Below are 24,702 nucleotides of genomic sequence, written 5' to 3'. Positions count from 1 at the left end.
CTTAAGCCCAAGGTCACTGGCTTGAGCAAGCGGCCACTCAGCTGTGGCCTCCTTGTCAAGGCACATATGAGAAAGCAGTCAATGAACAACTAAGGTGCTCAATGAAGAATTGATGCTTCTCATCTCCCTTTCTGTCTGTCTTTCCCTATCTATTCCTCTCTCTGTCTCTGTCACACACACAAAAAAAAATAAATAAAAAGAAAAAAAACAAGAAAAGAAAAGATGTTCCTTTTGTAACTGAACAAAGCAAACACAGGTTTGGCTGCCTGCAACAAGAAATGTCAGAATCACAAGTCAGGTGCTGGTGCAAAAGGAAAGAGATTTGTTCAGATACCAGACCTGGGAGAATGGTGGATTCCTTCTCAAAGATCATCTCATTTTCCTGCTGAAGTCCTCATTGGTTTTTGTTGTTGTTTTTATTGATTGATTTGAGAAGGAGAGAGGAAAGGAGAGAGAGAGAGAAAAGCATTCATTTGTTGTTCCACTTAATTATGCATTCATTAGTTGCTTGCTGTTTGTGCCCTACCCGATATTGAATCCACAACGTTGGTGTTTCGGGATGGTACTGTAACGGACTGAGCAACTGGCCAGGGCAAGTCCTCGATTTTTATAGGGAAGGGAGGCTTCTTTTCCGTATCCAATTATCATTCTATCTTTTGGCAATCTCAGCCCTTGTCCACTCATGTTTCTAACTTTTGGCATGCTGGGACTCTGTCTAGTCATCTTTCTAGCTTTTGGTGCCTGGGATGAGAACTACCCTCTGCACCCATCTTGGTCAATGGGGGAGACTCCCTGGTGCTCTCTGACTGCCAGTAAAACTTTGACTCAGGATGGGATAATGTCCCAATAAATACTTTATAAGTTAAAAATATTTTTAAGTTGAAAATCCTTTTAATACACATAATCTACCAAACATCATCCTTAGCCTAGACTACCTTCAACATGCTTAGAGCACAATACACAAAAGATGCTGCCCACACAGTATACTGTAGAATATTGGTGTTTACCATGTGATCACTTGCCTGACTGGGAGCTGCAACTTGCTGCTGCTGCCAGTATCATGAAAGAGTATCATACCACATATCAGTATCCCAGGAAAAGATCAAAACTCAAACTTTGAAGTATAGTTTCTACTAGATGTGTATTACTTTTGCACCATCATAAAGTAAAAAATTGTAAGTTGAAACATTGTAAGTTGGAGACCATGAGTATTACATATGGAGAAATTAAAATAATCATGACAGCAGATTTTTCATAAGTAACATTGCAAAGGTGGAGTAAGTACTAAAAGAAAAAAAAATCACCCTATAATTTTATACCAAGTGAAAGTATCTTTCAGATATGAAAGCAAAATAAAGAAATTTTCAAACATACAAAAACTGAAAGACTTCATCACCAGTATGCCTACAGTTTTAAAAAAAGCTTTAGGAAGTTTTTCAGGCAGGAGGAAAATGATAGCAGATGTAAATATGGATCTAAACAAAAGAATGAAGATTATCTGCTGCAACCCCATTTTCATCACAGCATTGTTCACAGTGAGCAAGACATGGAAACAACCCAAGTGTCCCTTGATAGAGGACTGAATAAAGAAGAGGTGGTACATATATACAATGAACTACTACTCAGCTATAAGAAATGATGAAATACTGCCGTTTACAACACCACGAATGGACCTTGAGAACATTATAATGAGTGAAATAAGTAAATCAAAGAAAGCTAAGAACTATATGATTTCACATATAGGTGGGATATAAAACTGAGACTCATGGACATAGACAAAAGTAAAGAGAAGGGGTTGAGGGAGAAGGAAGTAAAAAAGACAAATATATGGTAACAGAAAACTAACTTTGGTGATGGGCACACATGCAATGAACAGTTCTAATGCCATAGAGATATTTACCTAAACCTATGTATTTTTATTGACCAATGTCTCCCTATAAAATTTAATTTCTAAATTAAAAAAAAATAAGGACTTTGTTACTGACAGACCAAGGGGAGCAGAGCTAACTGCTTGAAAATCTGGACCACTTACCTGAGAACTGTTATTCAGAGACTAATAAAACTAGTTTTAGGTGTCTATATATATATATTTTTTTTTTTTCTGTATTTTTCTGAAGCCGGATACGGGGAGAGACAGTCAGACAGACTCCCGCATGCACCCGACCAGGATCCACCCGGCATGCCCACCAGGGGGCGACGCTCTGCCCACCAGGGGGTGATGCTCTGCCCCTCCTGGGCGTAGCTCTGTTGCGACCAGAGCCACTCTAGCGCCTGAGGCAGAGGCCGAGGAGCCATCCCCAGCGCCCGGGCCATCTTTGGTCCAGTGGAACCTCGGCTGCGGGAGGGGAAGAGAGAGACAGAGAGGAAGGACAGGGGGAGGGGTGGAGAAGCAGATGGGCGCTTCTCCTGTGTGCCCTGGCCGGAATCGAACCCAGGACTTCTGCACGCCAGGCTGACGCTCTGCCACTGAGCCAACTGGCCAGGGCCTAGGTGTCTATATTTTAAGGTTTAACTGATACTGCAGATTGACCTTTACGGTAATTAAAACAATTATTTTTAAAGCTGTAAAGTTGTACCTTCTACATTAAGATCTTTAATATACTTGGATTTTTCCCCCCACAGGAAGACAGTTGATCCAGAATATTCTAATGGAAATGCCATCTTTTTCTCACTAATATGAAATGCCAACCCTGTCATATATCAATCACCTATATATGCATAGAAGTATTTCTGGGCTATTTGCTTTATTAGTCCACATCTCTATTCACCAATATTATGATATCTGTGTGCTAATTACATATGTTTATACAAAAACTTGGCATCTCATAGGGCAAACATCTCAACTTCTTCTTCCTCAAGTGTACCCTGGCTCTTCCTAGCATATTGAATTTCTAAATACATTTTAGAATCAATTTTTAAAGAGTGGATGAAGAGGTTATTAGGACTTCAGCTAGATCATATTGGTTTCAGGCTGTATTATTATGGGGTAATAGATGCAGAAGTCTCCAGTCTGATGACAATGGTTAATCTAAGAATGACTTTTTAGCCTCAGATATAGTGGCAATACGACACAGGGTAGAGAAAGGCTGACCGCCGACCTAGTAGTGAGCATCTAGGGGTCAGCTCCTCTCCTTCTCCCAGAATTAAACACATCTCCCTAGAAATAAGGATAACAGGCCTGACCTGTGGTGGCACAGTGGGATAAAGTGTCAACCTGGAACACTGAGGTTGCCGGTTCGAAACCCTGGGCTTGCCTGGCCAAGGCACATATGGGAGTTGATGCTTCCTGCTCCTCCCCCTTCTCTCTCTCTCTCTCTCCTCTCTCTCACTCCTCTCTCTCTAAAAATCAATCAATAAAATATTTTTTTAAAAAAGAAATAAGGATAACATTTTCCGCTTGCTTCCCATTGGCTTTATTTATTTTACTGTTGATCACGGGGATCATGTGGATACAACCTCATTACTATAATCTTCTTTAAGTGTATATTTAACTGCACATTGGGAGCCCCTTGAAGGCATGGACCAGACTAATATTTATCAGATTCTCAGAGAGTAAAACATACAACTCTTATTTTATTCTTCAGCGTTTTCAGTCAAGTCTTCTTGACAGACTCAAAGGTTGAATTCTCTGTAAGTCCATTTTAATACTGTGTTCAGAATATCAGCCATTTATTCATCATTACTCACTTACTACCAAGTGCCTGTTTTTCTCTTGGTACAGAGCTAAGTGTTGAATATTCAGTGGTAAGGAAATGGATATGGACCCCTCTCTCATGGGAAAAGCCCAACATTTTAATAAAGTAAACAGAAATATAAATATTTAATTCATATATAATTGTGTTTAATGCTATGAAGGGAAAACAGGGTTTTATGTGAGAATAAGTAACTGGCAGGAGAATAATGCATTTTCCATGTATTAGAGCCTATCATGTGCAAATGAAACCTAATTTAAATTGTAACATAACCAGATTTAATGTAGCAAATTAAAAGTAGGGCTTTTTTTCCAATAATAAATCCATTTATTCCACAGAATTCATGTTCATCCAGATATTGGGCTCACAAAAATGACCAAAGGCTTTGAGAAGTTCGCAGTTTAACGGTTTGCATTATTAGCAGTACTTCTCATTAAATAATTGCATACTACATAAAAACATAAAAATATTTTTTTTTTATTTTTTTTTTATTTTTTTTTAGATGAGGATAGGCATTCACTCAGGCTCTGTGCTGGCTGGAGTTGTTGGGGTGAGAATGCCACGATATTGCCTGTTTGGAAATAATGTCACTCTGGCAAGCAAATTCGAATCAGGAAGTCACCCTCGACGCATCAATGTCAGCCCAACCACTTACCAGTAAGTATGCTCTGGTCTCCTTTCCTTGTCTTTGGCACTGCCTTACACTAACATGTTGTCATTTGTGAGATCCTGTTCTTTTTCTTGATTCTATCATGGTCTCTAAGATAACGTGAATAGATCTACCCAGTCTGAAAGATATAGCAAATGTACACAAACTTTAATTTGCACCCTGAGAGAGTTCATGGAAATCCTGACTTGACTGAGGTAAACACAGGTTTGTCATTTCCCACAGTCTCTGTTCTTCTGACATATACCTGTTAAAAGTATAGAGGAGCATATGTTAAGGGTCTGCATTACACTAGAAATCCTAATATTTTCAATCCTAATATTTTTAAATCCTAATCCAATGTTTCTCAATGTTTATGAAAATCAAAGGAATAAGGTAAAGAAGGCGGTTGATTTGTTTTTCTTTTGAATAATGAATATAAATAGGGACTCTCTCAAGTGAAAAATATACTGGGTACAAAGTTTAAACTATGTTTATGATAAAGGTCTTATTTGACTTTTTACTTTTTTGACACCTGAGTTAATCCTTATTTTGTGCCTGGTAGATGACATCTCACCCACTAGATATTATGGGCAGTGGCCATGTTTGTTTGACTCATCCTTATGTAGCTAGAACTTTCAAAAATGTTTAGCACAACATAAACACTTTATAAATATTTATTGAATTAATGAATGAATGCATTTATAAAATGGGCTTCTCTAGAATAATTAAATAGAGTGACTGCCTTGTCCCCGTTAGACTTTGGCTTTCAGTTAGGCATTGTGTGTAAGCTCTTTAATTAATGCCATGATTCAGATGATTTAAGAAATTATTGTAAAACTCTAAAGTAAAAATTAGTGATCATTGACATTTTTTATTAACATGGCTACAAAATAAACCCTCGAGTAGAAAATCTGAATATATAGAGAAGAAAATTTGATTATAATAATGAACAAAATGGTGATACTTTGAAGCTTTTGGTACCACAGCTATATAGAGGAAGTTAAAGTCTTTTAGATGATTTTTCAAGATCATTTGGATTTCCAAATTCTTGAGGAGCTGATGAGAAAAGGGACTGAAATTACAAATATAACATTGAGAAAAAGTTGCTTAAGAACTTCCTGTCATATTTAGGATGTTTTTATAGGGTTTTCCTCTTTTAAATTTCTCCCAATTTCTTAACACAATTCTGGGCACAATATAGATGACCGGACAATAATTTCCGTATTAAGTTGAATTTGGGAAACCTCTCTTGATCAGTGATTCTGACACGGTGCTCAGACCATGAGTTGAGGACCAGTTTCTGAAGATCAGCTGCCTCACGTATATCTTTTTACCATGGCTATGATTTATCCCGTCATGGTACTAATACTTATGTTTTACATTTGTGTAAGAGTTTAGATTTACATCTGCTATGGAAACTCAGTTATTAAAAATGTGTAAAGAATAAATCAGCTGTGTGAGAAGTTCATGCCTTGAGCCTAGTCATCACAGCTATAGCTGGCTTTGTTTGCAGGTGACCAGTAAAGGGAACCCCACAAGCCACACTGGGTCTGTGCATTTGGGTGCCTTCTCTGAGTTTTCATAATCTTTTCGATGTTAATTGAGTTTGTGATGATTCTTAATCAATATATCTGAAGGATTGAATCATTTCAACCACAGCAAGCATTGAAACATGTTGTTCTGTTTTTGTCTGCCCACTCCCTCCCCCAAAACAAAACAAAACAAAACAAAAATGGAGCCAAAGATACATTTAGCTGCCATGTAGATCATTTCTCTGATTAGCATCAAATCGTATAATTCTACTAATGCTTTATAAACATATTTTTACATTTAATCTGTCCTCAAATAATGCTTTTCCTTGCTCTTTCCCTGTATTCCTTCCCCCTTCTCTTCTTTCAGCAAATACTTGTTGAGTGCCTCCTATACTCCAAGCACCATGATAGACACCATTGTTACAACAATGAATCTCAAATGTGATCTCTGACCTTGTGAAGCGACCACAGACTAAATGGTAGATGTATCCAAGTAAATGATTAATTAAATAGACTAGTGTTGAGGTCAAGAAATCCTGATTAGAGTATTAAAGCATGAAAACGAGTGGGCTAAAATGAGGAGGAAGATATTGATATAAACTGAAGTCAGATCAGCAAAAGCTGGCAAGTCAAGTTAAGGGGTTTCAACCTAACCCTATGAGCAACTAAGGACATTGGAGAATTGTAAACAGAGAAGTTACTTGACGAGATTTATACTTTAAAAAGATCACTAAGGTTGTAGAAAGGAGAACCAATTAGAAGGTAAGGAGTAGCAATCTAGTGATTGAGATTGATCAGGTAATCGTATCCCCATTTCCTTGACAGAAGCACAGCTAATTGCTGAGACCCTAGAGTCCCGACCATATGCTTTCAGCTTGTCTTCCCTTGCTTCTTAAGATTGGTTGGATTCAATGACTTTTAGCATTCATTCATTCATTTATTTATTTATTTTAAAGAAAAAGAGTTCTTTGTTGAGGGGGATATTTCTATATATTTCTTTTTTAATTTTTATTTATTGATTTTAGCAAAGAGAGAGGAAGAGAGAGAGAAAGCCAGGAACTTTTATCTGTTCCTGTATGTGCTCTGATGGGGGATCAAACCAACAGACAGCCTCTGTAGTTTATTTAGGTTGAAGCTCTAACCAACCAAGCTAGTAGCTAGGCTAGCATTTATTTTAATATGAGATGCCATTAAAATCACCTTGGCTCCTGGCTAAGTTTCTAGGAAATTATACATAGGTGTATGATCTCAGCATAACTGGATTTTCAGATTCTAGATCTTGTGCTTAAGTGTTTTCTGTTGGTTTCATCTCCCGAGTCCATTCAGTTCGGCTGTCTGATTGTTACAGTCCACATGAACAGTGATTCATGAACCCATGGTGTACGGTGCACACCAGGATACTCTCAGTGAAATGCCAGGAATGACTTCAGAGGGTCACTCTATATGAGGAGAGAAAATTGCATTTTCTTAGAGCAAATAAGAATTTGTGAAATAAAACTGAATTTTAATCTCATGGGAGCTTGAAATTTCCAGTTTTCTTTCCTAAATTAAATGCTGTGAATGTAAAATATTGTTTGGTTATCTTGAAATTTTCAGAGAGGTTTATATTGAATTTATTTTTAGTAAGACTAAAAATACATTTTGATAGAGTGAATTATTTGGATATTCTAATCAATTTAAATAATTTTCTGAATAATTTATTCCAAATACATTTTGCCTAAAATATTCAAGTAGTTGATTAAAGAAAACTTTATAAATATTTTAAAGTACTAAAATGTTTTAAAATAATATAATAACTATGATCTTGCCATTGGTTTAATACTTTATTATATTTGCTTTAATTATTATTATTATTTTTTTTTTCTGAAGTTGGAAATGGGGAGGCAGTCAGACAGACTCCCGCATGCGCCCGACTGGGATCCACCTGGCATGCCCACCAGGGGGCGATGCTCTGCCCATCTGGGGCGTTGCTCTGTTCCAACCAGAGCCATTCTAGCGCCTGAGGCAGAGGCCACAGAGCCATCCTCAGTGCCCGGGCCAACTCTGCTCCAATGGAGCCTCGGCTGCGGGAGGGGAAGAGAAAGACAGAGAGGAAGGAGGGGGGGAGGGGGGGAGAAGCAGATGGGCGCTTCTCCTGTGTGCCCTGGCTGGTGCTTTAGTTATTATTTAATAAAAATAAATAAAACACTTCCTTTGGAATTTTTCTTCTCTTTCATTGTGGCAAATACCCTAATGAATTTGGTGCGTTTCAAAGTCCACTGTTTCATACATTAACTTTCTCATATATATACATAAACAATAGAATTTTTTTACATGTTTTAATTTGTGTGATATGTCACTGTATAAACCATTTTACTCTTTTTAAATTTTCATATTTTAAAATCTATCCTGAGCTCAACATTTTAATTATACACATTCCAGTATATGACTATACCATATTTTAATTTTATTTATCTGTTCCTTCATTGATGAAGACATACAGGGATTTCTTTTTGTGATTCTTAATTATTACAAAGTGTGTTCCCATGAACACATTACTTACCTGTTATTATATAAGTTAGCTACTTTACATTTCATGTGATATGAACAATTGAGTTTCATATAGACTATTAAAATTGAAACAGTCAAATGCTGTTTATCTCAAAATTCATTTGGACATAAGGAATCAAGATTTTAAAATCAGGGTCATAACTTTGATATGCTGGTCTTTATTTTTTCATATTTAGTGTCTGAGTCACCATATTGCATGCAGTAAAGCACAAGGACTGTTTTCTCCTCACCTAAAACACTTTATTGCTAGATTTATTTCTTGACAAGAAGAAATCTTTAATGAGTTTTGAATTTTCCATGTTCGATGTTTTCATTTCTGTCCAATAAACATGTTTACCCATCATTTTTCCCCACTCATCTGAATTTAAAAATAATGCACACATTACAAACAACTGTCTTTTAACATAACTACTGATCTGTGAAAGTGAAATAATTGCTTATATTAAGGACAGCTTCAGCAAATTTAGAAACAGCATGAATAATTGAATGATTTGCCTGAGCAAGTTATTAATTGTATTTCTTAGCTCTGTACAAACTAAAAATATAGAAAGACTCTTTAATTACTTTGATATGAAATTTTCTTTAAACTTTAAACATTTTTGCTTTTCTCATTTTACAGTTGATCTACTTCTGGACTTTTCAAAATGCCTATTTTTTATTCACTGTATAAGTCTCCTTCTTCTGTTAAAACCAAGTTGTCTTCTAACTGCTGCTGTGTAATAGCTCACCATATCAGAGGATGTACAGTGGAGCAGAGTATGGTAGTGGTGAAGGGCACAAGCTCCAGAATCACAGTGTTGAGGTTAGAATCTAGGCTTTATAAGCTGTAGTTGGCCCTGGCCAGTTGGCTCAATGGTAGAGTGTTGACCTGGCATGTGGAAGTCCGGGTTGGATTCCAGTCAGGGCACACAAGAGAAACAACCACCTGCTTCTTCACCTCCACCTTTCTCCCTTCTTTCTCTCTCTCTTTTTTTGTTTTTTTTGTTTGTTTGTTTGTTTGTTTTTGTTTTTGTATTTTTCTGAAGCTGGAAACGGGGAGAGACAGTCAGACAGACTCCCACATGCGCCCGACCGGGATCCACCTGGCACGCCCACCAGGGGCGACGCTCTGCCCACCAGGGGGCGGTGCTCTGCCCCTCCGGGGCATCGCTCTGCCGCAACCAGAGCCACTCTAGCGCCTGGGGCAGAGGCCACGGAGCCATCCCCAGCGCCTGGGCCATCTTTGCTCCAATAGAGCCTTGGCTGCGGGAGGGGAAGAGAGAGACAGAGAGGAAGGAGGAGGGGGGGGGTGGAGAAGCAAATGGGCGCTTCTCCTATGTGCCCTGGCTGGGAATCGAACCCGGGTCCCCCGCACGCCAGGCCGACACTCTACCACTGAGCCAACCGGCCAGGGTCTTCTCTCTTTCTCTTCCCTCCCTCTCCCACAGCCATGGCTTAATGGTTTGAGCAAGTTGGCCCTAGGCACTGAGAATAGCTCCCTGGCTCCACCTCAGGTACTGAGCAATTGAGTAGCAGCCCCAGTTGGACAGAGCAAGCATTGCCTTGTAGGGGGCTTGCCCTGTAGGATCCCAGTCTGGGCACTTGTGGGAGTCTGTCTGTGCCTCCCTGCTTCTCACTTAATTTAAAAAAATAACTTATTGTCTGTGATATTTAACAATTTAGTTTCTTTGAGCCCAGTTTTCTCATCTTTAAGCTTGGTACCTAGTTCAGAAGATTATTGTTAGGATTAAATATGATGTTTTAAAGTTCCAAATACTTGGAACACAGTAGACATTCATTTATTGCTTCATGCATTCTTTCCATGAAGGAATAGACTATCTCATTCCTGCACTTGAGTCTCATATTTAAACAGTTCAGCCATGCCAAATGATGTGTAATAATTGTATTACAAACCTCATCTGGAAATTCCAAAGGTATGGGTTTGGTAATTTTGCAAAGGTAGTTTGAGCTATGATTCAGTACCAAGCTAGTGATCACCTTATTCCTACAAGTTTTTCTCAGCTAAGTTTCTTACCGATAACTAAATCATAATTATGTGATAAATATTGACCTTTTTATTTTATTTTTTTGGCAAATCCCCAAAGGTAAGTAATGGTACATGATTACCTATATTTTAATTAGATTACCATAAACCTTGTAGTTTAAATCACACATTTATCATCTTAGAGTTTGTAGAGTAGAAGAGTAGACATCTAATATGGGTCTCACTGGGCTGGATCAAGGAGTCAGCCAGGCTGTGTTCTTGCACCTGCTTTCTTGTTCCTTCAGCAGTTAGAGGCCACCTGAGTTCCTCGGTCCATGGCTTCCCGCCCTCTGTTATGAAGCCAAGAGTATCGCATCTTTCTGGCTCTGCTTTCATTTTCACATCTCTTTTTGTCTTCTGCCTCCCCACCTACTTTTAAGAACCTTGTGACTCCCTTGAGTCCATTGGATAACCCAGGATGATTTCCTTCTTTCAAAGTCAGCTGATTGGCAATCTCAATTTACTTTTGCTAACAGGTTCAGGGATTCTGAAATAGACTTTTTTTTTTTGAGGTAGTGGGATGTTATTCTGCATACAACAAGGGGAAATCTGTGGGCTAAAATCTGCCTGGAACTATAGTACCAACTCTACTTAGTCTTCGCACTTAGCCACTACCCTACCCTGCTGCGTTGTACCTGCCTGATAGGGTGAGCTGTTTATAGAGGAGTGGTTAGAAGGCAGCTTGGTTTTAGCAGAAAGTGGGCCTTTCAGAGTCAAAGAAAAATAGGCATTCTGAAGAGCCAAGAAATAAGTCAACTATAAAATGAGAAGAGCAAAGTGAGCCTGTGAGTTAAACATACCTTTTAATGTATCATAATTATATTAAAAAAAAAAAAAAGTCTGGGAAAGAAAAGAACTTTTGCAAGATGAATGCTCTGGCTTCTAAAGGGTTTTTACTGGAACTAAGGATACATATTCCTGAAAAGAGAAACCTGCTACAGGACTGTCCTAGTCATGCCCTGCTACTGTTATTAAGTGCTATAGATTTGGTGCCTTAGAGTCTCGTAGTTGTGGAGGCTAGAAATTGGAAAGCATGTGCCAGCATGATTGGGTTCTGGTGAGAGCCCGCTCCTGGCTTGCAGATGGTTGACTTCTCTTTGTATCTTTGCGCCGTGGAAAGAGAGAGGAAGCAAGCACTCCAATGACTCCTATAAGGACACTAATTCTATTCACGAGTGCTCCATCCTCATGACTCCATCTAATTATAACTATTACCCAAAGGACCTGCCTTCTAATACCATTACATTGAGGATAGGGTCTCAATAGATGAATTTTGAGAGATTGCAAACACTAAGTCATAGCAATGATTGAATTGTATTTCATTATTTAAGAAGCAGTAAAGTCTTGGGCTTGAGGAGGAGATTTAAGAAAAGTCCTGAGAAGCATGGAATTAAAAAAAATTTTTTTATTGATTTTAGTAAGAGAGAAAGTAGGAGAGAGAGAGAGAGAGAGAGAGAGAGAGACATCAATCTGTTCCTGTATGTGCCCTGGCTATAAATTTGGATCCATAATTAATGGTAAGGAATGATAATTACAAGTATAACCTGCCTCGAGGTTGAGGGTTTCCTCTGTAAGAGAATGGTGAAGGGAGCAGTAAGGAGCAACCTGGGTTCAGAGCAAGGCAGAGTCTGTTCCTTTCTACTTGCAGGACATTTGGTCTTTTTCAAAATGTCCATGGAGTCATTTGGTCCAGGCCCACCTCATCTACCTCACCCATGTACAGTTGCCAGCTAGGCTACTATAGCAAGAAGGCTTATCATTGGCAAGCCAACCACATACAATTATTGGACTAACAAAACATAATAGTATTTTTTATGGATTAATCCTGTAAACTGAAAGTATCAATAAAGGTTATGGAGTATTTGAATGCAGGGATGCTTTTTAAGCCTGGAGGATTTTGACAGGACCAAATTTCTGCTAATCTCCTTTTCTGTCTCTGTATATATAAATATGCCCAGGTTGCACTTTTGCTATCCTGGAGTGTCTTTCATATTCAGGGTAATAAAGAAGAGGTATATTCTTGCTAGAATATGGACTTGGTGTCTTCATCATCATCTTTCTCCCCATATCCACATCTCTAACTCTGGATCTAAACATGAGTGTATATGACAGAATGACAGCAAATAGAGGCTTCCAAGCTAAACAGAAAACTGTCTTTTATTTCTATGAGGCTAAAACATTTTGTGTCTAGTGCACATAATAAAACTAGAAACATACGCTTGTTATTCAGAATTTTACTTTATAAGCAATTCGGAGGATTGCCTCTTTTTAGCATATGGAGATATGCATGGAATAATTGAAGAAACATGAAGTTACTTGGGTATACAGTCGTCACTCACCATATCGTGGTTCACTTTCTGTGGTCTCACTATATCTCGGATTTTAAAATTGTATATACCTAATTTTATATCGCGGATTTTTTGCTATATCGCAGGATTTTGCGGTATGTAGGTATTTATATATATATATATATATATATATTTAAATTATTTTTGCAGTAAAATAAGCAAAATAAGTGTGGGAAAGGTTAATAATAGTGTGGGAAAGGTTTATAAGAGTATGGGGAGAATTTATAAAGCCTTAAAAATATATATAAATAATAAAGTAAATATAAGGTTGCTACTTCGCAGATTTTACTTACTGCAGGGTGGTTCTAGAACCCAACCATTGTGATAGACGAGGGACTACTGTATTCTCCTTTGCACATAAAAGTTAGTAATTAACACTAGTTGAAAATAATAGCCAGAAAATCTGTTTCTTTTCCTTTGTTACTATAATTATTATACATGACTGAGATACTATGTTGTAAATACTCCCTCTTCTTCCTATAGATACTTAATGTGGAAGAAAACATCCAACAAACTTCAGGAAATTTCTGTCTAGTAGTTCACCTAAGGCCTCATGGTTTTTTTTTTTGTTTTGTTTTTTAATTTTTATTTATTTATTTTTTACAGAGACAGAGTCAGAGAGAGGGATAGACAGGGACAGACAGCCAGAAACGAAGAGAGATGAGAAGCATCAATCATTAGTTTTTCATTGCACATTGCAACATCTTAGTTGTTCATTGATTGCTCTCTCATACGTGCCTTGACCGCGGGCCTTCAGCAGACCGAGTAACCTCTTGCTGGAGCTAGCAACCTTGGGTTCAAGTTGGTGGGCTTTTTGCTCAAACCAGATGAGCCTGCGCTCAAGCTGGCGACCTCGGGGTCTCGAACCCGGGTCCTCATCCCAGTCTGCCGCTCTATCCACTGCGCCACCGTAAGGCCTCATGTTTTTTAAAATATCAAAATGATCATCTGCACTAGTGACTTGATATTTAAAGAAAATATAAAGTATCTTCTTGTGGGTGCTTTAAGTGAGTTTATTGGTCATCTTATGCTTCATAAAAGCATAGAAACAGTGAATACCATAGTTTACAAAAGAAAAATAATCAGTGAAGACAAATGACTCAATAATTTCCCCAGAAGGAAAACTTAAACTATAACTCAAGAATATATATTTTCATTTTCCAATTACAGACAGCAACATTAATATTTCCCTTTTAAATGTGCCAATAAAAGTCACATCTAGCAAAATTGAATGAGATATTTTACTCAGACATTTTTATTTTTCTCTTTCTTTTTTTGTTTACTTTCCATATCAAATAACATTCTCCCCCAGAAGTTATAATTCTAAAGATTGAGAATCATAAGCCTTCCTAATTTTAAAATATAAATATGGCTTAAATTTTTTACCTTTAGAATATCCTACCTCAGTCATTCCATATATTTACCAGCACCTTTAAGGTCACAATAGTCTTTGAGGATCAAAATATAATGTTGCACTTATTTTTATAATAAAAATTGTACATAATTTTCTACTACCTCACTTCCACAGGACTTAAAGTAGTTGTCAGAATCAATGCAAAATATGTAAATAAGTACTGTACAATAATAGTTATATTTATTATTTCACAGATATGAAATGAAACAGTGAGTCTGACAATTTTGACATACTTTTTCTTTATGGTTGCATATTTGACATAAATTTCATCTGTACGTTTAAGCTAAGATTGAACATAGGTTCCTAGTTTAGGTTTTAGAATTTAAAGGCACCAATCTGATTCATGTCAATAGTTCTTATATGGGGTCATCTATTAACTTCACACAAAAAAGGAATTTTTATCAAGTGTAAATAGTAGCTATTCTGTTAGTCATAAATAATATGTTTACAAATAATGCCCAGTTTAACTAAATTTTCCACATTACCTAAATTACTATAACATGAAAATTAGATAGTTGAGCATAATCTAAAATGAGAGGGAAAACCAACCTACATTTTCCTTTTCCTTTAAAAAATGGCACCATTTCAGGTAACCTGGCAGTCAACGTTTATTTTGCAATTAAAAAAATGATAAAAGACACCCTCTGAATTTTTTTAAATGTTCACATTTTAGCTAAAAAGGCCAAGTAGAAGAGTAACTTTTAGACATTTCTTGGCTCTGGGACCGATTCAAGTAAAATCTGATTTAGCGACCCAAGGTAGAACATAGATAAAGTAGTGTTGTTGAGGTGTTAGAATATTGCATAGCACGTAAATCTTAGGTTTAGCATGTTTATGAGTTCCCTGACACACTTTGTGTGTGCACTCACATGTGTACTCTTACAGAAAGAAGTTTTTTCTAATGCTCTCATTAGATTTCCAAAGTTTCCATAATGCAAAAAAATCAAGAATTGCTACTGACTCACCCTGGATAGAGTGTTGGCCCGGCATATGGACATCTGTGTTCAATTCCTGGTCATGGCACACAAGAGAAGTGACCATCTGCTTCTACCTCCCCTCCTGCTTCTCCTTCTCCCTCTCTCTCCCTCTTGCAGCTGGTGATTTGGTTGGTCCGAGCTTCGGCCCAGGGCACTGAGGATAGCTTGGTTGATTCAAGCATTGGCCCTAGACTAGAGTTGTCAGGCTGATCCCAGGCAAAGCACATGTGGGAGTCTGTCTCACTATCTCCCCTTCTCTACTTAAAAAAAAAGAAAAGAAAAGAATTGCTACTAGTTGATTAAATGAATGACCAATAAAAGATATCGGGAGACTGTAGCTCACTATCCTCTTCTGTGACTAATTAGTTTGTGACCCTAGACAAATCACATGAATAATCTCATCCTCTGTTTCCTTGTGAGTTAGAAGAAACAATTTGGTCTTGATAATTTACAAAAACTTCACACTAAATCCTGGAACAGAAAAAAAGACATCAATGGAATAGCAGTGAAATCTGAATAAAATTTGTAATTTAGTTACTAATAATATGCTTTTGTTAATTTCTTAGTGTTGACAAATATACTGGGGTTATATAGAATGTTACTATTGGGGAAATGAGTTAAGAATTTAGGGGAACTCTGCTGTATGTAGTATCCTTGCAATGCAATGTGAAATTATTTCAAAATAGAATGTTTTTTCAAAATATTATTACAGTTCTAATATCTAATTAGACTGAGAATTTATTTTCAGCTTAGATAATAATGGATCTTATGTGCTATTGGAGACCCACTGAATGTTTTTGAGTCTGGAAACAACATGGTGAAAGGAAAACACATTGGAGGTGATGCTCGACAGGGAACAGAATAAGGAAAACTAGAAGAAATAGGACTATTAAGAGGAGACAGTGTGGTTCTGGCCTGAGGTATGGTCATGAACTAGAACTGTGGCAGTGGAAATTGAAGAAAAACATGAAGTACAAACACCCTTGAAGAAATAATTGCAGACTACTGGGTTTCAGAAACACAGTCTATGTGTTGTGCAGTCAGCACTGAGCTTTGAAATTGGATAGTCATTTTTCCATTGTTACTCATTTTTAAAAATAATAATTTCTTATAAACTTACCTTTTTCTTTTAAAATGCTTACTTTTGGGTTAACATGTAATCAGACTTTTAAATCAATTTGTCTTTCTCCCTATTTCTCATTAATACACACAGTTTTTAAAAGAAATTGGCAAAATTTTATATCATTATAATTTGATATAAATTATATCATTTATATAACTATATATAATGGCTATATATTAATATTATATTGGATTCTTTGTACATTGTATTGTTACATTAACTAAATAAGTATGATCCAGTTTCCCTCAAAACAAAGCAGTCTACTTTCAGAAAAAATGATTATGAATTATATTATAAGAATACATTTTATTATTTTTTTATTGTTTATTGTTTTTGAGAGAGAGGAAAGAAGAGACAGAGAGAAGAAATAAGAAAGAGAGAGGAAGGAGAGAGAGAGAGAGAAGCATCAACTCATTGCTCCACTTAGTTATACATTGATTACTTCTCATATATGCCTTGACCGAGGATTGAACTGGTGACCTTGGGCTCAAGCTGTTGATCTCACATTCAGGCTGGTACCCTCAAATTTTAAACTGGCAACCTTGACATGCTGGGTTGATGCTCTATCCACTGCGCTACCACTGGTTAGATGAGAATACATTTTAATATCTATGACATAGAGTATATTTGGAGAAGTCATTTTTCAAGTAGAGAAATAAAAGTGCTCTCAATTGGGACTTATTTTATTTAATTTGAAGAAACGTTTTAATTACAGTGAATTTCAATATTATATTAGTTTCAGGTGTACAGTATAATAGTTAAACATTTATATAACTTACTAAGTCATCCCCCCATAGGGACTTAATCTTTCATTCATCAGTTCCTCACATTGTTCTTTTGTGTGTGACAGTCAGTGCACTAGGAGAAATTTCTGCTCTAAATGCTATGCTCAAGAATCATTTTCATGGTTCTGATGAATGATTCTCATATATTAGTCACCCACTACTGAATCAGAATTGCTCTATAATCAGCTTTTATCATATTGGCCAACACAGCAGTGTTTCCTCTGGAGATCTTACTTTGAGACTTTTTTAGATTTTCAGGTGTATAACTAACATTTGATTATGTTGCTTTATATGACCCTCTATACTTTGAGTAGTATAGAAGTTCTCAACCTCCACTAAATGTTAGAGCTGTAAATAATCTTTGAATTGAATTAGATCAAAATGTTTCTTCTCCACAAGTAAATTGAGATAACCAGATGATTTAAGTGACTTTATCATTAAAGTCATTAGCTAATTTGCTTCTGTGCCACTTGTATGGGGTGTAAGGGGGACCCTACAATGTAAAAGACCTAATGTACAGTTGACCATACAACCTCTTCACCTGGCTCATCCCCATTTACTATTTTTCCATAATTGCTCTCCATAAAATTTAGCATTTCTTAGAAACATCACATGTGTCTATTATCTTCTTTCTACTTCATCCCTTGTCTTTTATACAGAAAGACCTACTTATAAAGATGAACTTTTTTTTTAAGAAAGAATTTTTCCCTGGCCAATTGGCTCAGTGGTAGAGCATCAGCCTGGCATGCAGGAGTCCAGGGTTTGATTCCCCGCCAAGGCACACAGGAGAAGCACTCATCTGCTTCTCCACCCCTCCCCCTCTCCTTCCTCTCTGTCTCTCTCTTTCCCTCCCGCAGCCAAGGCTCCATTGGAGCAAAGTTGGCCTGGGCACTGAGAATGGCTCCATGGCCTCTGCCTCAGGCGCTAGAATGGCCCTGTTTGCAACACAGCAATGCCCCAGATGGGCAGAGCATCGCCCCCTGGTGGGCATGCTGGGTGGATCCCAGTCGGGCGCATGCGGGAGTCTGTCTGACTGCCTCCCCATTTCCAACTTCAGAAAAATGCAAAAAACAAACAAACAAAAAAAAAGAATTTTGATGAAAGTAGTGAAAAGATGAGAGACATTAATTTATGAAAACTGATTTTAGTTATCTTTAATAATCTCTCATTTATCATCATCTTTTTTTTAGTTCTGCCTGTTGACATATACAATTTTTGAGTGAATGGTTTGAATTTTAAATTTGTTTGGTATTTAGTCTGTTAAGTGGAATTTGGGGGCCATTAAAGGTCAAAATTGACAATATCCATAGAAACCAATGGTATGGAATCATTTTTAGCTACCCAGTATTCTAAAATTCAAGAATTTTAGAGGCATTAGTTTTGACATTCACACAGAAAATACATACCAGAATGTGCACTCTCTAGCAAGCAGCAGACGTGCAGACTAGGGACTTCAGAGTAAGCTTGCCTTTCCACTCATGGTTAACTTGGGTGATTGCAGAATAAAATGACCCAGGCTGTCACAGTAGTGCCTCTCAGGCTTTTTGCCTTAAATTTTTCAGGATATGTATAGGGCAAGGTATCTCTTTCTGAAAACTTATCTAGTTACCTGAATTTTAAAACCCTCAAAGTAACAATCATAACATTATCACTGCGACTTAAAATGTTTGTAACTTTAAAATGCATAAAAATTTGTTGACATTCATCTCTTTTATTTTATGGTAGGCTAGAGTCTCACTCTCTTTTTTTGGACAAGAGTGTTATTTCCAAAGAATGAATCACTGAATTGTAGGGGATTTCATGCTGCCTTGCTGACTCAGTACTGTGGTTTCACTGGGCCCCTCTTCAAACTGCCCCAGGCCCTGGAGCAGTGAAGCACAAAGCAGAAATAGAGCAAAATTCCTTCTTTTCTCTGCTCAGGTAGAAAGAAGAAGTAAATGGGAAAATAAGTGTTCTGAACTACAGAACACTTAGAAAACACAGAAATCTCCATCTTCTAACATTTCTCATAACTCATCCTTGTCCCAACACTCAAAGATATAGTATCTAATGCCATTATAGAGTCTAAATACATTCTTTAACAAAAATGAGACTCAGATGAATAATTAGCAACAACAAAAACTTCTAATTTAACACAGCAGATTGAACACCTGAATTTCTCATTAATCTCTTCTGAAAAATAGTAAAATGATAATAAGGATATAAAAGAAATGTAGCCCTCTTCCGGCATGTACAAAGAATGGGGGGGGGGAATGGAAAAGAACAAGATGGAGGGTATGTACATGAGTGGTATTTAGCTTAACACAGAGGAGAAACACTTAAGTCTCAGATCCTATGGACAGACATACAGATAAGAAGCAAGCCTATTCACTCTGTATCTAAATAGCAGCATACACACACACACACACACACACACACACACAGTTTGTATGTATAAAGAAAGAGAGAATGAGAGAAACAGAGGAGCTAATTAGAGGATTAATCTAAAAGCTCCAAAATATGACTGAGAATAATTCCAGGAAATATACAAGAAGTAGAAACCACTCCAGGTATTTCAAGCAGAAAGAGATTTAATACAGGAACGATGTGCTTATAGCATCAATGGAAAAAAGGAACAGATTCTAAGCTGCATATCTTGAAATGAGGCACCCAAAGTATAAAACTGACCAGTTAGGCAAGCCACCACTTCCGAGGCCGCCACTGAGGCTCTCATGGGCTAAGTCTGGGTCCATGGCCACAGCCATACCAACCTTCGAACATCAGGAAGCTGAGAAATGGATACCTACAGAGGTTAGATGGAAAAGACACCAATACTGGGCCATTTTCTTCACACTTAGAAAGCTAGAAACTGGATCTTTCTTCTGCAAAATTCTAATCTCAATAACCAGTGTTAATATTATAGTTACTTGCCAAAGTAACATGGAATGTACTTCCCTTCTGCCAGTCAAATATTGGGCAAATGAATCTAACTGAAGGAACCTAACAATCACTCAGAACCTTGGTGCAAGGGAAATTGGGAAATGTAGTTTCCATCTGGGGAGCAGTTTGTTTATCTAAACACTCGATTTCTAAGAAACAGATTTGGGGCTGGGCAGGGGGGTAACTCTAATAGGATATCTTGAGATATTAAATGTAAGATGCTCTAAACTCAAGCAGGTGACACAAGGGGAATTAAGTAAAAGTCTACATCCTGCACGTTGAGATTCCCACCCCCTTTCCTCCATTCCTCTTCCCGAAAGCCAGACTAGAATATTGATACCTGGGCAAATTGGTCCAAGGGAAGTGCACTAAGTACATGGATAATGGGGAGCCCAAATGAAATAGCTAGTGGAAACCCACAATTCCATAAGATTTTGCCACACATAGAATTTCCAATCCAATTTTAATGCCTCAAATTAAATAGAAAGAGACTTCCAAGTATACTTGTCATTTGATGAATGCCTTTAACATGAAAGAGAAAGACCAGAATAAACAAGAAAACAATACTCCACCCTACGCACAAAGAAAAAAAAAGCAAGAATGAGTTGTTGGTGCAAACAGGGAAATGGGCACTCAAGAGCGGAGTGAGAGAGAGCAGCTTCGTTCTGCAGTGCTGAGGGAGCGGGTCCCTGAACCTCTGGGCGTCCGCTTTCCCTCACACGCTGCGACATCCATTGATCCACAGCAGCAGTGAATTTTCATCTTGAAAATCAGTTTGTAGAAAAAAACTCTGTTGCGAGTAGGAAGGGTGACAGGTAAAACTAGGATTTGTGTGGCTTCCAAATACTTACTAAACGTGTTGCTAAAACTCCCAGGTTGTATGTCCACCAGCGGGGGGTGACAGCTGGGGATTAATTTAGAGTTGCATAGAAGCAAAGCTTCCGTTATCAGTCCTGAGATGCTGAAGAAATGGATTGAAGGCAGAGCTCTAAAGCCCGCCCAGGGACTTGGAATTAAAGCATTTCAGAAGGATCAGAGGTTTTGGAGTGAATGGTGTCTAAATTCCTAATCCCTGTATTTGATCGTTTATTCAGCACCATGACTCATATCTTCACAGCCAAGCTGCGTGAAATGCCTCCCTGACCTCCTACCCCAGGAACTCATTCAGGTTGTCCTATTGGAAATAATCCGGACTCGCACTTCACTGTTCGCATCAATAAAGGGTGCAGTTAACTCCTGGCTATCATAGGGGCTTGGACTAGTTTATCCTGATGTGCTCTTGTTTTCATTACTGACATGGAAAACTGTATTTAGTATTTAGAAAAGAATAACACCCTGTAAAAGCTGTTGTCTCTGTGATCTTTAGCACAGTATATATGAGATGTAATTAAATTGTCAAAAGATAGATTCATTATGAAGAGTTCTCACCCAGCCAAAGTTCAGTGAATTATTTAAAACTGGTATCCAAAGCAGCTCGTGCACCCTTCTTTTAGTCATTTGCGAGTACTTTTATAGAGGAAACCCCAGTTTATTTTTCAATGTCAGAATATCTCAATTATAGCAAAATATCAGGACCTTGGTGAAACAAACAAACCACAAAAGAGAAACTAGAGGGCTTAAAATATTAGGAGAGAGGAATGTAGCTCTCTCCTGTATATCAGTCTTTAAGGAAATTTTTTCTTGGCGAGATTGAGTTTATTTATGGTCTATTTCATAGTTCGTGGAAGTGAACTTTGTTGCTCTGGCTCTTGACTTTTGAAGTAAGATCTGCAGTCATCGTTTCCCCCTTTTTCCTGCAGAATTTCCTCCTTTGGATTGTATCATGTGTGGTATCATATACTGTCTTATATTGCTAATTTGTTTCTATCAGCATTTCTTGTCTTAAAATTTTTATATTAAGTCATCGGGGCATCCCCACTTACTCTGCTCCTTTCAAAGAGCAATTTCAGCATGCAATGGGTGCTCAACAGATGTTTGCTGATTGATTGGTACCAATGATTGACACCCACATGTTGCAGATCAATGACTGTTGTCTTTGAGCTAAACAAAATCATTGAGGAATTTGTTGCTGAATTAAACTGTTGTTTAGGGAATCCATGCATGTAACTCAAGTGGCTGATTTTGGAATGTATGTAAAGAAAATAAATCAACATCTGTTAACACGAAAAGAAGCACTTCATAATGGTTGTCATTAGGCCCCACCTGTATCACAGTTTAGTTTTGCAGTGGAAAGCTATCTTAGTGTAGTCTTATTATTTATTGTAGGGCTAAGCTGAGTAAAGAATGAACAGGTCTGGGTTCCAGTTCCAGTGTGACCTCTGTGTTGCTGTTTCCCTGAGCAAGTCCCTGTAATTGATTCTGGACTCACTTTCACCCTCTATGTATTTGTCAGAGAAGGGTATGTGTGGCTTTTGCATAGGGTTATGTTATGTGGATGTAATAAGATAAGGCATTTGAAAGAATTTTGAATTTATAGAATGAGCCTCACTTCCCTATATCCCAAGTTAATATTATCATTATATATTATTTTTGAAGGAATGGTGAAATAAAAAAATGTTTTTTTAATCATTTACAAAGCAAGATATTATAACTCTGATTCATAAAAGTAAATATAGATTGTTCATATTGTAAGAATTCTTAGTACCAGTGACTGTTATTTTCAGAGAATATTTTTTATCAATTAAGAATGTTTGAGCCCTGGCCGGTTGGCTCAGCGGTAGAGCGTCGGCCTAGCGTGCGGAGGACCCGGGTTCGATTCCCGGCCAGGGCACACAGGAGAAGCGCCCATTTGCTTCTCCACCCCTCCGCCGTGCTTTCCTCTCTGTCTCTCTCTTCCCCTCCCGCAGCCAAGGCTCCATTGGAGCAAAGATGGCCCGGGCGCTGGGGATGGCTCTGTGGCCTCTGCCTCAGGCGCTAGAGTGGCTCTGGTCGCAATATGGCGACGCCCAGGATGGGCAGAGCATCGCCCCCTGGTGGGCAGAGCATCGCCCCTGGTGGGCGTGCCGGGTGGATCCCGGTCGGGCGCATGCGGGAGTCTGTCTGACTATCTCTCCCTGTTTCCAGCTTCAGAAAAAAGAAAAAGAAAAAAAAAAGAATGTTTGAGAAAGATAATTTTTTTCCTTTTTCCCTTAGTGTCTAAATCAGGGGTCCCCAAACTTTTTACACAGGGGGCCAGTTCACTGTCCCTCAGACCGTTGGAGGGCCGGACTATTAGAAAAAACTATGAACAAATCCCTATGCACACTGCACATATCTTATTTTAAAGTAAAAAAACAAAACGGGAACAAATACAATATTTAAAATGAAGAACAAGTAAATTTAAATCAACAAACTGACCAGTATTTCAATGGGAACTATGGGCCTGCTTTTGGCTAATGAGATGGTCAATGTGCTCCTCTCGCTGACCACCAATGAAAGAGGTGCCCCTTCCGGAAGTGCGGCGAGGGCCGGATAAATGGCCTCAGGGGGCCGCATGTGGCCCGCGGGGCTGTAGTTTGGGGACCCCTGGTCTAAATGATTCTTATGCTTATGCAATGATCTTACATGTTCACACATCTGTTGTTCTTCCTCTTATTGCCTTCTTGATTTTGCCTTCTCTCTGTCACAGTGGTTCCTTCCCCCAGTCCAACTCGTACAGTGCATAACTTATTAACATAGCCTATCTTACCAGGATGAGTTGTTTTTAGGAAAAAAAGTGATGAGGGAGCCGGGGTTTAGCTCCACTGTAGTGCCTTCCAAATAAGTGTAAACTTTTCGTTTAGGACTTCAAAACTTTGCCTAACCTACTGCTTTGGTTTTCACTCTCATTCTGACCTTATTCTGTGATGTTATTTATCAAATGGTTGGAAGCGTGTTGTTCCTGGTCATAATTTTCTTGTTTCTAAATCTCTGATGATGATGTACTCCACATCCACTTGTTGAACGTCTTCCCATATTTAAGTACTGTCTTTCCGATGAAGGCTTTGTGATCCTCCCTCTGCAAATGTTTCCCGCTTCTAGACTGCAGCATCTTTTATAGTATCTAGCCCATTCTATTTTATATGACTTTTATATCACTGTGTTTTTGTTTTATTATTCAGCAATTATTTTTTGCTTCTTTTATTCCCTGTTTCTATCTCTGTTGATAAAAAGTTGAGTTTCTTTGGTTGTGTACTCCTTATTATATTTGGATATGTCTAGAAGGTTTTTCTTGGGCAATAAGAAGCAAATCCATGGGAGTTGTTGAATTAACTTGAATTGCTGGGCCACATGTTTAGGTATGAGTATCAAACTGAATCTTTCATGAACTGGAAAAGACTAAACCTAGACTGAGTGTACTAAAAAGAGGTCTCTAAGTGTGCCCGGAAGGGAATAATTAAGCTGTTTGACAAATGATGCTGGTAAGTTTAGAGAATGTGTAATGCCAGAAATCGGTAGCTTCTGTCAGAGACACTGGAGTTAGGAATGTTGTTGTACAAAGCTAAATATTTGGTTTATGTTTCAGACACACAGGATATGCATTTAAAGCTTGTTAGGAGTCTACAAAACATAAAACGAATGCTCTAGAATCTGGGCAGGTTTTAAAAACAAAGTATGAATCCTTTATGTTTGAATAAAAACTTCTATTATGCAGTTGCCTTAACCTTTTGTTTAGGTAAAAAAAAAAATTTTTGAACAAATATTTTCAAGTAATGCTCTTTAGGAAGAAAGA

General features: G+C 37.9%; 1 protein-coding gene across 1 annotated transcript in view; it reads left to right on the top strand.

Annotated features, from left to right (window-relative positions):
• The window catches only part of GUCY1A2 (guanylate cyclase 1 soluble subunit alpha 2), a 324,452-nt gene that overhangs the window by 285,735 nt on the left and 14,015 nt on the right, over positions 1 to 24,702 (top strand). The window contains exon 7 of the mRNA XM_066371589.1: positions 4,195 to 4,349. Coding sequence (XP_066227686.1) covers positions 4,195 to 4,349 — 155 coding nt within the window. The remainder of the gene's footprint in view (positions 1 to 4,194; positions 4,350 to 24,702) is intronic.

This window comes from Saccopteryx leptura, chromosome 1 (assembly GCF_036850995.1).
Source record: "Saccopteryx leptura isolate mSacLep1 chromosome 1, mSacLep1_pri_phased_curated, whole genome shotgun sequence".
In the NCBI taxonomy this organism is placed as follows: domain Eukaryota; kingdom Metazoa; phylum Chordata; class Mammalia; order Chiroptera; family Emballonuridae; genus Saccopteryx; species Saccopteryx leptura.
Note: the sequence above shows the minus strand (reverse complement) of the source record. Positions and strands in the feature narration are given on the sequence as shown.